Source organism: Malaclemys terrapin, chromosome 1, assembly GCF_027887155.1.
Source record: "Malaclemys terrapin pileata isolate rMalTer1 chromosome 1, rMalTer1.hap1, whole genome shotgun sequence".
Classification (NCBI taxonomy): Eukaryota; Metazoa; Chordata; order Testudines; family Emydidae; genus Malaclemys; species Malaclemys terrapin.
This window is the reverse complement of record NC_071505.1, coordinates 67,138,543-67,156,216: the sequence shown is the minus strand read 5'-3', so window position 1 is coordinate 67,156,216 and position 17,674 is coordinate 67,138,543. Positions and strand designations below refer to the sequence as shown.

Genomic DNA, 17,674 nt, shown 5'->3' with positions numbered 1-17,674 from the left:
CACACGTGTGTGTGTGTGTATACACACACGTACTTCTGGGGGATGTAGGAGAGAAAACAAAAGGGATTGTGAAAGCATTCCAGCCTCCTACTCTCAAGCACAGTCCAAGGCAGCAGAGGCCTTGCAACATCCTTCAGATGTTTGGATGACTTATCTAGCGTACATCTACAGAGAGAAAGAACGTAAGAACATGGGTAAGGAATGGTGTCCCTAGTCTCTGTTTGTCAGACAGTGGAGATGGATAGCAGGAGAGAGATCACTTATTATATGGAAAATTATGGGAAAGGTTTCATAGAGGCTTACTGGAGTTACCTTGACTGTTTAAAACCTTTATGAAGCAAGTGCTGAGTTAATAAGTTGCAGACTTTAGATCAATAGGTAGGGGAATACCTTTTCCCTCTTTTAAGAGAAGCAAATGGTTTTGTAGGCCCAGGTAGAAAGGGACAGATGGCAGTATAACTGGTTTGTTGTGACTCAAGAGTGTGTCACATGTAGCAAAATTCTGTTCCTGTTAACAGGACTGGTCCTAGAGCTCAGAGGATATTTCTACACTGGGGTGGGGAACCTACGGCCCGTGAGCCAGATCCAGCCCACTGCCTAATTTCATCTGGCCTGCAGCAAGTCTCCATGCCGTGGGCCAGAAGCCCCAAGACTTGGCGCCCCCCCATGGGGCTCGAGCCGTAAGCATCAGCTTACCCCGCTGGAGGGGAAAGCTAGGGTTGCCAGGCCATTAAAAGTCCGGTTGGCTCTGCGCAGCTCCTGCAAGCAGCTGGCATGTCCCTGTGGCCTCTAGGCACAGGTGCGATCAGGGAACCGCGGCAAATGGGAGCTGCAGGGGCAGCACCTGCGGGTGCGGGCAGCGTGCACCTGGCCACACCTCTGCCTAGGGGCTGCAGGGACATGCCGGTTGCTTCCTGGAGCAGCGCTGAGCCAGGGCAGGCAGGGATCCTGACTTAGTCATGCTGCGCTGCTGACTGGGAGCCACCTGAGGTAAGCGCCGCCCGGCTGGAGCCCACACCCTGAACCCCCTGACCCAGGTTGGAACCCCCTTCCACACCTCAACTCCCTCCCAGAACCCTCACCCCCTCCCCCCAGCTCTGAACCTCCTCCCGGAGTCTGCATCCTGCACCCCAACCTGCATGCCAACACCCTGTCCCAGTCCTGAGCCTGCTCCCACATTCCAAACCCTTTAGCCCCAGCCCAGAGCCCCCTCCTGCACCTCAACCCCCTCATCCCCAGTCCCACCCCAGAGCCCACTGTGATGTGTCATTCCATGTTCTTTATGAAAATATGCTTTTATGGTTTGACATAACTACAATATACTTTATGCAAGAAATATCATTGGAAAGGTTGTGATTTACTGAATGTGATTATCCTATTTGTACGCATGTATCATTTCTGTATCTGAAATTAGGAATATTGACTATGTATCTATATTTCAACTATATTACTTTGTGTGATGTCCTCTGCTAACACTTCAGGTACAACAATGAAAAATCCTGACAGTGCTGATGGCCCATCAGCAAGAGACGATAGACTGTAAAAGAGCTTAGTCTTCCTGTGAATGTGTGGGTCATCCTGTGAAGAATGACTACAGAGGCCCTACAGAGGCACGTGACCAAGTCACCTGATACTGCAACCCATCTTGAATTCTGTACTTTTCCACAAGAAGCTGGGGTGGGGGTCAAACTAGGAAACAAAGGACTCCCGCCTTAGGCAAATCCTATTTAAGGGTGGGTAACAGGGCCGGCTCCAGGGTTTTGGCCGCCCCAAGCAGCCAAACAAAAAGCCATGATCGCTATCACGAACTGTGGCGGCAATTCGGCTGGAGGTCCTTCACTCTGAGCAGGAGTGAGGGACCGTCCGCCGAATTGCCGCCGAACAGCTGGACGTGCTGCCCCTCTCCGAAGTGGCCGCCACAAGCATCTGCTTGGTAAGCTGGTGTCGGCCCTGGTGGGTAGTGAGGTAATCCAGGTCATCAGTTCTCCCCTGCTATCCTACCCAAGATGACTACTGGAAACAACTAAGACTGAACTGGGGGAAAGAACTGGACCCAGGCTAGAAGTGTGTCTGGCCTGTGAAGAAGATTATTAGAAACACATTTAGGGTGAGAATTTACATGTAACCAGTTTCTTTAGTGTATTAAGCTTAGATTGCATGTTCCGTTTTATTTTCTTAGTAATGTGCTTTGTTCTGTCTGCTACCTTCTTAGCTACTTAAAATACACCTGTTATAGTTAATAAATTTATTTCTGGTTTACAATATAACCTAATTTATGTGATTTCTAACTTGGGGGGGGAGGCATACCCTCCTCCACATTGAGGGAAGAGGCAGATTTCATATAATTTTGGGTTTGTACTCCAAGGTGGGGTGGACCTCTGCGTGCTGTGGCAAGCCCCTTAAGCTGAGCCGTCTCAGAGCGGATCTCCATCTCTCTGTGTCTCTGTGCAGCTGGCTGTGGCCCTGCCTGTGTGCTTGGCTGGAAAAGGCTGGGGAGCCAAGCCCAGCAAGACCAGGTAAAAGGGGGCCCAGGCTGGCGGAATAATCTGCCTCAGTGGCGTCCCAGCACACGAGGTGACATCACAGGGGGTCCAACCCATCACACCCGCATCCCCAGCTGGAGCCCTCACCCCTCCCGCACCGCAACCCCCTGCCCCAGCCCAGAGCCCCCTCCCAAACCCTGAACCCACTTCTGGCCCCACCCTGGAGCCTAAGGGGAAGCCCTGAGCCTCTGCCCCCCACACGGGGCTGTGTGTGGCCCACAACTGATTTTTTCTGTGGGTCAATGGCCCCTCATAGAAAAAAGATTCCCCTCACCTGGTCTACGTGATTGTGTAAGCTTAGCATTAGTAGAATTTGATTTAGCAGATCCAGGGTTTCAGGGTGTGCAGAAATTTAACTTTGACTCCCCCCCTCCTCCCAGCTCTGGTAGAAGCTCACTCGTCCCTCCCTCCCTCCCTTCCCCCTACCCCAGCAGGAGCTCACTCTCCTCCCCAGGTGGCGGGGACAGTGAGCTCTTCCTGGCCAGTGGCCCCAGGGAGGAGGAGTTCTGTGCCCCCAACGATTATTGGGGAGGCCCATGCCCCTACTTGCCCCCCCCCCATTGTTCACACCTCTACTGGGTTTCTTAACCCAGTGCTTGATCGCCTACACTCATTTGTAACCCCAGGTTAAGAATTTTTAAATTTGGGGTCCCAATCTGGGGCTCCAACATCTACACTGCATTATGCAGGTCCAAGTCCCACTACTCATAGTCAAGACTTGCCAGTGGTCTCCCAAAATGTGGCCGGTTCTACCCCTTTGATCATGGTGCAGTGTGGGAAAACTTGACTGTCCACTGAACTTGACTATCAGAGGACAAAGAAAGTTAGTCCATGGGATTGTGGACTCTCATGCATGAGTCCAGTAGGATGAGTCCAATGTCTACACTGCAAAGCAATAGGCTTGAACCCTAGGTCCTGACTTGACTCAGGCTCAAACCCTCCACTCCCATGTAGTCCTGAGACACTAGGTCCAAGCGCTAGGTGAGCATGATTTGTGTGCAGACAGAAGTGGGATTAGATTTGAGCCTGAGTTAAAACCCTGGTCTTACACTGTAGACATACCCACGGTGGCCTTGTGCTGCCCCTGCATCAGGGTAGTTCTCCATGGCCCTTTATGACTCCTGTATGGCCCCTATACACTCCACAGAGGGGTGGGGGGGGGACCAGAAATAGTCTATTGGTGTCCAACAGTAGGTTTTTTTCCCATTTCTAAGACCTAGCATTCTGTGTAGGATCACAAATGTAGTGTAAATTATGCCTATCCGAGTTCTCTAAGTATGACACATACTCTGCTTTCATGTCATGCAAATGTCTTTTTCATTGTCTATAAAACTAAGGTGATCTGCAGGAACCTACCTTATGTATTCAGTGTAGACACCAGTTCAAAATATAAAACATTATTAAATTGATAATTGTGATGGGTCACGTGAGGCTAAAATGCTTCTATCTGAAGAAAAGTTATTTTAGTGGCTGAAAGTAATCTGCAGATTTGAGAGTTTCCGAAGATGCAGACTCTTACCCTTGTCCATGATAAAGAAGTGCACAGAATGACTCAGGATTTCGGGGTGTGCTCCCCCTTGGGGAATGATCCAATACAGCAGCCTTCAGCTATTATGAACTACACAAATGTAAATTAAACCAGGTGCCACAAGTTCCTAGGGACTGATACAGAAGCCAGTGGTCAGCAAGGCACAGGGAAGCCCTGGTAATGCCTGGCCATTCCTCAGCCTCTTCCCCAACATAGATAATAGGGAGGAGCTGACAAAGCAGTTGATGTGCTGGCACTATACCCTCATAAGATCCCCTACGCTGAGGTGATCCTCCCTACAGTATAGGGCCACTTTGCACCAGAAGCACAAAGCAAAGCAGCCTCAATACAGAGGGGAATCTACGACAAGTTTATAACATGACTCTGAACTACAGGTAGTAACATATGAAGCAGTAATTTTTCCAATCTGTAAATGCTTCAAATATATATGAGTGATATACCTTACAGAATGTTTCCTCCCCCCTGCCCCGCCCAGTTACTAAATTCAAACGCTCTATATAGCCCCTCTCCCTATTCTGAAAACCAAATAGAAGCAAGTCATCCAAAACAGTTGTGGAAAGTTTTTGATTGTTTCCATTCACTTTGATGATTACCCATCTATTAGAGCAACAACAATGCAGATGATATAAACAGAGGAGTTTCTTCTAGCAGCCTATCATTATAGTTCATTCTTAAGGTCTCTTAGGTTAGGCATATGTTAAAGAAAACCATGATTGAATTAAAACAAATAATTACTAAGGACTCATAATCAGCTTTAGATCTGGAATATTTAGGCATTACACAAGGTACGAAATAGGGACTTATAAACTGGCACTGATTTCAGAAAGCACAGTAAGAAACCTATCCATGCACTGTATTCATGCTGAGATTTGAGTGTACTGTGCTATTGTACCTTGTAACTATCCTAGTTTGAGGGCAAGCATTCTTTCAAATGCTTTGTTCTCCTACACCCACATTAATATGAATTTTATTTAATGTCCATATTCTTTGATTTGTGGCAGAACCTAGGTTTACAATAACCCAAACTGTTTAGAATATCAAAGCTTCTATCTTCCATCTATTTTAAAAACACGAATGTAGTGTATAAATGGGGATCAAAAGTGATTTTGGAGTGCCTCAGTTTTTGTCTCCCAACTTGAGAAACTGAATGAATTCATTCAATGACACCCTTTAAAGGGACCTGATTTTCGTAAAGTGCTGGTCACTCACCTGCTGAAAATCAGGTCCCTTGAAGGTGCCAAAAAAATGGAGGCCCCCCAATATTGCTAATCAATTTTGAAAATCTTTGCCATGATGCTTATAACTTGACTGGTTAAACAATATGAATAATTATCTAAAAAATTATTTTTTAAATTCTGTTATGGATAACAAATTGCCCTGCAACTAGGATTTAAAATCCAAATAAAATAATGACTTTATTTCACACTTACTGGGTGATCTGCATCCAGCTCAGAGCCATACATTAGAACTCTCTGCGAGCATTTGTCTAATTCAGCAATCTTCCTGGGGAACCAAGGGACACAATCAAGTTCTGTGGAAGATAGAGTAGAAATTGAAAATATTAGAGAGTAAGACTGGTGTGGTTCCTAAATGAAATATTTACTAATTTCTAAATAAAGCAGCTTTACCGTCTTCATCAGTCCAGATGTTTTCTGGTGGATTAAGAGTTACGATGTTAGTCTGAAACTTTAGCAACTGAATTAGTTCATTAAATTCTTTCTTACTGCAGTCAAAGTCCACAAAAATTTCTACCTCTGAATTCCTCCTCTTGGATTTTCTTGATTCAATGTGAACCATACTCACATGCTTCTCCTGTGGGAACATGAAACATTGGACTCTATACATAAACAATTAATTTAGAAAACAAAATCGGTAGCATGAATTTCTGTTAAATATATTTTAAAAGTAATAGAAGTTTACATTAAAAATACTCAGCTTACAACTAAATGCATAACCAGTGATTTGTAGTGTGTTAAAGAAAAAAAATGCTGCTAGGTTAAGGTAAAAATTGTTCTCTCTCATTAGATGACTAGAATAACTATAATATTCACAGGGGATTGAAATGTGATTTACCAAGACCATCTTTTACAAAGGATGGTATGTTAATTGTTTTAAAAATTATAATGCAATGCTACATTGATATCAAAGATAGATATAAAATATTCAGTGCATTGTTGGTGTTAATTTCAGTATATTTTAGTTTTTCCAATTAAGAACACAATTGGTACAAGAAGCTGCATTTATTCAATATCTCTCTTGACAAGCTAAAAGAACATTTATTTTGTGATAATTATATTTAATTTCTCATCTATCTTTCTTGTACTAAAATTATGAATGACCTGGAATAAGAGTAACAAAATAAAAGTCCAGACCAACTGATTGTCTAGAATAATGACCCTGGCAAGATCTACAACCCTCAGTGAATATGCGTGTCAAAATGGCTTAAACATTAATGATGCCTTCCCATGGTAGAACTCTCCCACCACAGCTGCTGATCTGCAAATGGGTGTTAAGAGGAGATTGCAAAGCATTCATAATGATTTCTACTTTTGCATGCATGAAGCACAAACCTGTCAACCAATCCATTACTTTTGACTACCTTCCTCCCCACCCATTAAAGGATGCCAAATCTGAAGAGGTCTATGCTGCTATCTACACTTGGCCCCTACACTATATGTATTTTCATTCTGGGTAAAATTCACCCCAGGGCAAAGGGCCAAGCATAAGTTTCTGCTAGTCCCTATGCACCTTCAGGGGCTTAAGTGGTATGCAGTTTTCCCTCTGGCCTTGGTTAATACCGGTACATTTGCATCTAATACTTATGTTCACAATAAAAGAAATTTCCACCCTGATTACTAGTTGTAAACTCAATAAGATATTTCGGTACATGTATTCCGGTATTGAATGCATACCTAGTTGCATTAGTGGCGTTTCCCCTGGCACTATGCCTACTGGCACATCACAGCCTCACTCCTGTAACTGATAGCGTCTGGATGGCCTGCTGTGCTAGCACTCTGCCCATATGCAATCAACTGTATCAGGGCTTCAATGTGTATTAAGGCTTCATAATTCCCCATTTTACTGCCTAAGACCCTGATCCAGCAACACACTTAAGCACATGCTTAACTTTAAGCACATGGATATTCCTTCTGGAGTCAACACCAACATTAGAGTCAATGAGATGACTCATGTGCTTAAAACTTAAGTTCAAGCTTTAGTGCTGTACTGGATCAGGACCTCTGACAGCTAGAACTTTAAGCACATGAGCAGTCCATTCACTTACCGGGGACTACATATGTGCCCAAAGTCAAACACATGCTTAAATACTTTGCTGGATTGGTTAGTAATCAAATGGAAAGTGTTATTTCACATGCTTCTTTGACTTCAGTGGAGCTACACCAGTTTACACCAGCTGACAATTGACCCAAATGTCCCTAACCTTTCCAATCATTCTAATGATTTGTAATACTACCTGGAAGAGTCTGAGAGCTTTCACCAATCCACCAACTTCATTTTTCAAGGAAAACACTACAGCTGTCTTTCCGCTTTCAGAAACTGATTCACTTTTGCCGTTTCCTTTATTCCCTTTCTTCTCATCATTTTTACCAGAATTGGCTCTGTTTGGCTACAAGAAAGTAGATACAAAATACAATAGTTTCCAATGCGCATTTCTGAAAAATATCAAACATTCCTTTCACACAGACAGCTTTTGTCAGAAAACATCTGAATGAAAGTGATCCAGACTATAAAAAACGGTAAGCAGCATATTCAAAATCAGAAAAGGTAACAGGCAAATGTCAGAGACATAAGAGACCAATACAAAAATATGACACAAATATCATGACACCATTAAAGCAATGTTATTATAGGTAATAAACAAAGACTGGATGGAACAATTCCTCACCTGGCTAAATTGTTGTAGCTCTGACTGCAATGGAGCTGTGCCGATTGACACCAGCTGATGATCTGGCCCAGAATTTTGAAATTATTTGAATTGTCCGTAAAAGCCACAAGCAGAAACTTCATATTCTCCGTTGCACTAGATTTAATGTTGCCACCTATTTTTCATTGCTCCTAATGAACTAAAACCTATTCACTGATTATACAAATTAAAAAGGAAGAGATGTTTAGGCTCTGTCTATCAAAGAAGAAATCTGAATTAACTGAACCTTTTAAAAATGTGTTCCATCCAATTAAGTCTGACCTCCTGAGAACAGTCCATTTATCCCAAAGGATCATTTCCTTTTTTATTTTTACACTGTTGAGCTTCCCACACCTGTAAGATTCTCTTTGCACTGAATTTCCTTCTATATTTTCCAATAGTACAATATCCACAGCTTAAATCTTTTTGAGACTCCTCTAAGTAGTCCATCTATATCAAGAGCTTTAGTAATACTGGCCAAGATTCTCAAAAGTGACTAGCACTGGGTGTCATGCTTGAGATACCTGAATGCAGACAGATCTTCAGAGGGCACGTGTTCTGCACTTTATGAAAATCAGACCCCTTTAAAAGTGTTTCAGATGTTTGCAACCAAAAAACATGACTATCTTGGCCACTGTGTCCATGTCAGATTTTATTGTTCATTGGTAAATTCTGTTCTTGAGATAAAAACAATGAACCAGCAATTTGGGGCAGGGGGAGCCAACAATACAGGAGGGCAGCTAACAAGGTTTGAAACATTAAAGCCATGTTCAAACTGTTAAAAAAAAACCCACTATTTTTAAGAATATGTGGGAACCCTGAGGCAGATCACCTCCTTGTTTCCATCAGATCCTCCAGTGGAGCTGTGACAATTTACTCCAACTGAGGATCTGCCCTGAGTCCCAAACACAGTGTTCAAAAGCAGATTTAGTAAGATTCTGCCTAGTCCTCATTGACCAGGCACAGTATTTTAAACTTATTTTATGCTAAATCCTTTTAAAATTGGATCAGATCCTTTCTAAAACAAATCTCCATTGCTGACAACAAGGACTAATCTGTAATTGACACAGTTTCAGTACAGACAGTTGAGTGCATCTAGACTAACCATGCTGAATTGATTTAAGTTTTACCCTCAGGCTGTCCATACTAGCAGTGTCCTAAACCATTTAAGTTACAATATCCTCTGGGTAAGTAGCCTGCAATTCCCAGGTCAGTTCTCAGAAGCTAGGCATTCCGGAATATTTCACACAGCCACCATAAATGGTGGGAAGGTAGAGAGATGACAACTGACGTGTTTCAGCTTCTCTGAGTCCACACTGGCACTAAAGCAGTACAAGCTGAACCAGTTAAACTTTAACTCGTTACAAAACCAATTAAAAACTGTAGCCTATTCTAACCATTTATTAGAGTTTTTGTAAATCATCTGGGGTGTTTTTGTCTGGGTGGACACAGACATCCTAGAGCAGTGATGAGCAACCTGCTGCCTGCCGGGGTAATCCACTGGTGGGCCGCCAGACAGTTTGTTTACATTTGCACGGCCGACTGCAGCTCCCAGTGGCCATGGTTCACTGCTCCCGGCCAATGGGAGCTGTGGGTGGCGGTGCAAATGTAAACAAACGGTCTGGCGGCCTGCCAGAAGATTACCCTGACGGACCGCAGGTTGCCCACCACGTCCTAGAGTGTTTAACCAATTTAATTTCTCTAGTGATGACTTTGTCTGAGTGTCAGCAACAAGTGTAGGTGCACCAGTGCTGCGTGCAGTTTAGCAAGAAACTAGGCTCGCACACAGGTTTTTTGGCCAGTCAAAACTTGTTTGAATCCAGTTTATCTAGAACTTGTAGAAAGGGCCAAGTGGTTCAATAACCATGTGTGGTTCCCTATTTTATGCTCAAATTTTAATTAAAAAAAAAAAGTTTTAAACAATGTTTGGCCCCATATTGGGTGATAGGATTGTCTGAAATCAATCCAGCTGGAACTATGTTTAGATTGTGACCACACTCAATGGTTAAAACAGTTTTATAACATGATTAAAAGTCAAGCGTAGACAGGGTCTGCATGAGTTTGCACTTATGAAATGGATCACCCCATTGTCTTTAGCTAGCGAGCCTCTTTTAGGCCCTGATTCAGGAAAGCACTCAAGTGCACGCTTAACTTGAAATATGTGCTCCTGAATTGGAGCCTTACATGTTTGTTTTTAATCTTTTTGTTATACTTAAACATTTTTTCCAATTATTATTTGGGAGATAGCTTATATGTCAAGCATGCAGCCTACATGTGCTTTGACAAAAATGCTATTTTTAATTTTGCAGTCTATCTAGACTTGTCTGTGTGTGTCCATTTTTAGAAGGAAAGTACAGAGAAGCATGTTAATTAACTTCCCAATCCTGAAAGGAGCTCAGCACCAATTGACTTCAGTGGGAAATGATGGTACTCAGCACCTCCCAAGATTGAGCCCCCTGAGTTTCTGTAATTGTGTCAAGTGGATAATATCTGAAGTGTCTGCTGAAAGCCACCATTCAGCCTGTGAAAACTAGATGAGCTAATCATTATGAACATCATAGAAGAAACTGTGATATTGTGAGAATTAACCTTATTAGCAATGCAGGTTACTACTGTATGTGATTAAATAATGATTTGTAGATGTTTTTTCCTAATGACGACATATTATCAGGAGCAAGTGCAAATATTCAAGAAATCATGGAGTTAAAGCAGAATCCTAGTGAAGAGAGAAACACTAAAACATCTTATATAGGCAGTAGAACAGATTCACTCCATTTAGTCCATTTCCCAGTGATATCAATAATGCCAATAAAACATGTAGAGATGGGTTAAAGACAATGGGTTAAATCCACAGCTGGTGTAAAATGGCATAACTCCAGTGAATCCAATAAAGCTATGCTGATTTATACCAATTGAGGGTCTGGCCTCATATTTTCCACAGGAAAATATGTAACTGTAAATATACAACTCTTTCTCTTTCTCTCTCTCTCTGTTTTACTATTAATTATTCAAGTGTCAAAGTAGATTATTAATATGTCTGAATTATGTTAGCATTATAAATACAAAAATATTTATAACAGATAACATTTGTTTACAATCATGAAGCGGTTGGTGTAACGACGCTTTGAAAATACCAAAATATCTGTTGGGTCTTCAGATCAGATTACAAAGATTAGTTTACATCTTTTGATAGTATTTTTACCTGAGGAGACATTTTTAGCTACATATTTTTCTATATGCTATTGCACCTCTGCCAGTTGAGGAATCAAAACTCTAATATTTCAAAGCCAAATATGCACACTGTATTAAAATGCTGGACTCACCAATTCAATGTAAATGTATCTGATTTGTAAACGATCTCAAAATAATTGGTCCCAAACCTGCAACTGACGCTGTGAGGATAGACTGTGCTGTCCATGGAGCAACAATTGCAAGATAAGGGTCTATACAATGACTTAGGTATTTTCGTCTTATTGACTCTGATTCAACCAAACACTTAAGCACATGTCTAACTCTGAGAGTGCAAGTTAGTCCAAGTGACTTTGCTAGGACCACTCACACGGTTAACATTAGGCACACACTTACTAACTAGCTGAATGGAGACCAAACTCATTTACTATTGATTTTAGGAGTACTAAATATGGTGATTCGCTCTGATATTGCCTGTGGAATTTAATAGGCTTTTTGCTATATTTTATCTGAAGACACCATACAAAAGTACTAGTGGTGATTAGGACTAGAAGGAATTGATCAAACCTAGTTACAAATAAACTGAATGTCATTCGATATTTTTAATTATTAAAAAGCAAGACCAATATGTAGCTTTCAGGGTGTCCCCGAGATCGGTAAACTATTTGTAGCATTAGCTATCTGAATAAAAATGACTTATTTAGAAGAATCTAAGAATAATATTATCTGCTTTTCCTCTCTATATTTGTGCTTATGTTATTTTCCTTGTATGCTTGCTTTCTTTATTGTTTTTGCTGTTATCACCAAGTGTCTTTTAATTACAATTCTTAAATATTGAAACAAAGAGTACAACAATTTTCTTTTCGAGAGTTCTCAATAACTTCTGTGGCTTTCTTTGGAGACCACGTACTAAAAACGGGCAGAACCTTTGACGCTACTTTTTGCATTTAAAAAAGCCAAAGCATTTAAAAAGCCCTAAAATACGGAGCACATGCCAGCCCACCAGCTGAGCACAAAACACATCCCAAGAGCGATGCAATGTTATTGTTTTTTCTCCTGCATATCTCTATAACATCATTGGATTAGAGGTTTACACTGGGTAAGTACCGCATGGGAATATGTACATACTCCGAACAGTAATGGATAGAGTTTGGACGCACAACGTATGTTAATCACAGTCAATCATTATCAAGCACACTAATGCTCTGGGCAGTTGCAGCGTGACAGCCCGCGATACTTACTGTCAGGTTGCTGAGTCCTGGGTGCTCCCCGGGCACGGCTGAGTCGAGGGAGAGCCCTCTCCTGGCCCAGTATTTACTGGAGAACATCATCATCGCGGGCTGCATGGGGACCCGTGAGTAGTTTTCTTCCGCCACAGCAGGGGGAACCGGCTGCAGGCAGCGCGCTGTGAGCTCTGCCCTGGCGGCGGCGGCTTTTATGCGCCTGGCCGGCAGCTGATGGAAGGCTGATAGGAGGCTCCTGGGTGGCCGGTGGCGGCGGGCGGATGCCAGCGCAGGTTCCCTGGGGCGGGAGCTGGTTCGCTCACGCGCTGGCTGCGCTGTCCCAGCCCGGAGGAGCGGCCGGCAGGAGCCCAGCAGGGGAGGGGCTGGGTTAGGTTTTTAGACCGATCCTGGGGGGTGGCTTCACCTGCGGGCAAAGGGGCCCCAGCAATGCCGGAGCCGGCGTGACTGCCAGGCTGCGGCTGGTGCATGTCCCACTTATGCCAGGAACCCCCGCCCCAGCCCGGGAGCGAGTGGGGCTGCTTGTGGTATGGAAACGTTCCGCAGCTGCTCACATCTCTGCTGATAGCCGGGGAAGCTGGGGAAGGAGCCCAGCGAATCAGCCCCCTCCGGGCTGCCTGACACCTGTGGGGCCCAGTCCCCCGCCAGGCTGCCCAGCAATCTAATACTTCTGTCCTGTCACTTCCTCCTCCAGCCCTATTCACTTCTGTAAAACACTGTTTTGCCCCTATCACTGGGATACGCACCTAAAACATTAGTGAACTAATTGTTAGTTAACATTATGCTTGTCCTGAGGCAACATGAACAGAAGCCAGCACAACACAGCCCCAAGTCAGGTAGGTAGTTCCTCCTTTACTCAGACTGACATGGGGGGGGGGGGGGAGAAGCAACAGAGAGTGCTGGGGCACCTTTAAGACTAACAAATGTATTGGAGCATAAGCTTTCGTGGGTGAATGCCCACTTCATCGGATGTGCATCCGACGAAGTGGGCATTCACCCACGAAAGCTTATGCTCCAAGACATCTGTTAGTCTTAAAGGTGCCACAGGACTCTCTGTTGCTTTTTACAGATCCAGACTAACACAGCCACCCCTCTGATACATGGTGGGGAAAGAGACTTTAAAAACACAGCACAACAGCCTGAGTTGTGGCCTGCAGCCCTGCACTTATGATCTCCCAGGTTTCCCTCAGTTAATGCCAGCAGTAGTGTTTAAACTAGAGCTGTAGAGGAATGGTACTCAACTTATTTCCTGTGTGCATAAAATCACAGTTGTTAGAGATGGGAAAGACCTATCAAATCTTTCAGAGAGCCATCCAATCTTGATTTAAAGGTTTCATCTTAATTCATCCTCCAGCTAGTGTGCATAATCATTCCCTACAATAAATTAACATTATCGAGCTTCCAGGGACCAAAGATCTGTCATTGAACATTCTGGGTCCTCAGGTGTTCTCTACACACCCTAGAAGGTCCATGGCTACAGTCCAACCCACACACTAGGCCTAACCCTGCTCACTATAATGATCACATTTAGCACTACAGAGCTTTCAAGGTCCACAGGCATTGCTAAGTAGGATCACAAGCAAGGCAGAACTTGTGGGCTGTGTTTATTGCTATTATCCCCATGACTCTCCTAAAGTCTATAGACCACTAACTACATTAAGGGTACGTCTACACTATCTGCCAGATCAGTGGGTAGTGATCGATCTATCGGGGATCGATTTATCGCGTCTAGTGTAGACACGATAAAATCGATCCCCGAGCACTCTCCCGTCGACTCTGGTACTCCACTGCCGCGAGAGGCGCAAGCGGAGTCGATGGGGGAACGGCAGCAGTCGACTCAGCGCCATGAAGATGCCGCGGTAAGTAGACCTAAATAAATCGACTTCAGCTACACTGTTCTTGTAGCTGAAGTTGCGTATCTTAGGTCGACACCCCCTCCCCGCCCCCGTAGACCAGGGCTATATGAGCTCACAAACTGTACAGGCACACCCAAGGACGTGCATAAATTCCATCAGTCAAATAGCCCCCATTTAAGCTGTGTTGGATCACAGAAACCCCCTTGGGAGCTGCCACCTGATGTGCAAAGATTACCTCTGCTCCTGTTTTCCCTGCCAGCTCAGAACTCCAGCACCCTGTCTTGCTGAGCCAGACACTCCCGTCTGCTCCAACACAGACCCAGGGTCTGAATCACTTGTCCCAGAGCTGCAAGTTTACCTGAAAACAGCTCACAGAAGTGTGCTTGTCTTTAGCACTCAGATGCCCCATTCCCAATGGGGTCTAAACCCAAATAAATCCGTTTTACCCTGCATAAAGCTTATACAGGGTAAACTCATAAATTGTTCGCCCTCTATAACACTGATAGAGAGATGTGCACAGTTGTTTGCTCCCCCAGGTATTAATACATACTCTGAGTAAATTACTAAATAAAAAGTGATTTTATCAAATACAGAAAGTAGGATTTAAGTGGTTCCAAGTAGTAACAGACAGAACAAAGTAAGTCACCAAGTAAAATAAAATAAAATGCGCAAATCTATGTCTAATCAAACTAAATACAGGTAAGTTCCTCACCAGTTCCAGAATGCTCCTTTTACAGGCTAATCTCCTTTTAGCCTGGGTCCAGCAATCACTCACCCCCCCCTGTAGTTACTTGTCGTTTGTTTCAGTTCCCTTCAAGTATCCTGGGGGGGTGGAGAGACTCCTTCCTTAGCCAGCTGAAGACAAAATGGAGGGGTCTCCCATGGGTTTAAATAGACTCTCTCTTGTGGGTGGAGACCCCCTCCTCCCTCCTATGCAAAGTCCAGCTCCAAGATGGACTTCTGGAGTCACCTGGGCAAGTCACATGCCCCTGCATGACTCAGTCTTTACAGGCCAAAGCCATTGTCCACATGGTATCTTGCATGTCTCCAGGAAGACTTCTTATGTGGATTAGAGCATTCCAAGATGCATTGTTCCCCAAGTGTTTCCTGATCAGGACTTAACCTGGCAAATTCCTTCCTAAAGAAGTTGACCAAATGCCTCACAAAGCTTACTTAGAAACCAAGCCAGCATACAGCCCATATTCTTAATCTCAAGTAGAAAATGATATATGTGTACAAATAGGATGAATAGATATAGTAGACCATAACCTTTACGGAGATATGTTACATGGCACAGGCAGCACAAAACATATTCCAGTTATATCATACATACATTTATAAACACCCTCCCATAAAGCCTTATGGGGTACACTGTCACATAAGGAACTTACAAAGTCAGTAGAACTGAATTCTGTAAGAAACTATGCTGGAATTATTAAACCATATGAGGCTGGTCCCAAAGGGAGTAAACATTGACCCACACAATCAAACCCCTCAAACAGAAAACTTTTTAAAGTAGGCAACATACAGAAAAATCCTTACACAATGAGTTTCTGTGCAAAAGAGTTTCTATAGAGAATTTTCTCCATGGAAAATTTCTATGCCAGGGATTTAGATGGGGATTTTTTTTCTTTTAGAAAGAAACTCAAGATGCAGAAGTTTTTCTTCATGGAAACTCACTTAATTTTTCTTTTTATGTGAAAAATTGAAGATGGTTCAGAGAAGAGCCATACAAACTATTCCAGGACTGTAAAAAAACTGCCTGATAGATTTAAGGAGCTCATTTTAATTAATTTTGTCAAGGAGAGCTTAAGAGATGATCACATTCCATATGATTACCTGGAAGGAGTACTATGGAAAGGGATCTGGGGGTCACAGTGGACCACAAGCTAAATATGAGTCAACAGTGTAACATCGTTGCAAAAAAGGTGAACATCATTCGGGGATGTAGCAGGAGTGTTGTAAGCAAAACACGAGAAGTAATTCTTCCGCTCTATTCTGCGCTGATTAGGCCTCAACTGGAGTAGTGTGTCCAGTTCTGGGTGCCATATTTCAGGAAAGATGTGGAGAAAGTCCAGAGAAGAGCAACAAAAGTGATTAAAGGTCTAGAAGACATGACCTATGAGGGAAGATTGAAAATATTGGGTTTGTTTAGTCTGGAAAAGAGAATACAGAGGGGACATGATAACAGTTTTCAAAGTACATAAAAGGTTGTTACAAGGAAGAGGGAGAAAAAAACGTTGTTCTTAACCTCTGAGGATAGGACAAGCAGCAATGGGCTTAAATTGCAGCAAGGGAGGTTTAGGTTGGAATTAGGAAAAACTTCCTGTCAGGGTGGTTAAGCACTGGAATAAATTGCCTAGGGACACTGTGGAATCTCCATCATTGGAGATTTTTAAAAGCAGGTTAAACAAACACCTGTCAGGGATGGTCTAGATCAGGGGTAGGCAATCTACGGCACGTGTGCCAAAGGCGGCACGCGACCTGATTTCAGTGGCACTCACACTACCCAGGTCCTGGGCACCGGTCCGGGGGGCTCTGCATTTTAATTTAATTTTAAATGAAGCTTCTTAAATATTTTAAAAACCTTATTTACTTTACATACAAGGGTTTAGTTATATATATAGATTTATAGAAAGAGACCTTCTAAAAACGTTAAAATATATTACCAGCACACGAAACCTTAAATCAGAGTGAATAAATGAAGACTCAGCACACCACTTCTGAAAGGTTGACGACCCCTGTTCTAGAGAATACTTAGCCCTGCCATGAGTACAGGGGACTGGACTAGATGACCTTTTGAGGTCCCTTCCAGTCCTATGATTCTAACAAGTACCTACATTGAGAGACTATATCTGATTGTAGAAGGCTCATTAATTTAGTGGAAAAAGCATAAGAGTCAGTGGACTGGAAGTTGACACTAGACAAATTCAGACTAGAAATTAATCTTGGGAACAACTTACCAAGGGTTGCTGTGGATTCAAAACCTTTAAATCAAGATTGGATATCTTTCTGAAAGATACGCTTTAACTCAAACACCAATTATTGAGTTTGATACAGTAATTACTGACTGGGTGTAAGTGTGTGGCCTGTGTTATGGAAAAGGTCAGACTAGATAATCATGATGATCCCATCTAACCTTAAAAATCTATATATCAATCTTTTTCTATGAAGATAACTCTTCTATAAAGACCTCAGAGGTTTTTTTCTGCTTATACGTACCATGACTTCATTCCTCGGTTATACACATCCATTTGAAGGGGTGAAACATAAAAGCTTTTAAGCATCCCAAGACGACATGAGTACTAGTATTGAGGATCGTTGTACCTTAGACAAATAAAATGTGGATAATTTAAGTAAGTAGAACTTAATTA

At 43.0% G+C, this 17,674-nt stretch overlaps 1 protein-coding gene across 1 annotated transcript in view; it reads right to left on the bottom strand.

Annotated features, from left to right (window-relative positions):
• Positions 1-12,549, bottom strand: part of TPH2 (tryptophan hydroxylase 2) — a 76,187-nt gene extending 63,638 nt beyond the window's left edge. Inside the window, exons 1-4 of the mRNA XM_054016192.1 lie at positions 12,445-12,549; positions 7,565-7,717; positions 5,721-5,904; positions 5,523-5,623 (exon numbers count right to left, since the gene is read on the bottom strand). Coding sequence (XP_053872167.1) covers positions 5,523-5,623; positions 5,721-5,904; positions 7,565-7,717; positions 12,445-12,549 — 543 coding nt within the window. The remainder of the gene's footprint in view (positions 1-5,522; positions 5,624-5,720; positions 5,905-7,564; positions 7,718-12,444) is intronic.
• Between the last annotated feature and the right edge of the window lie 5,125 nt (positions 12,550-17,674).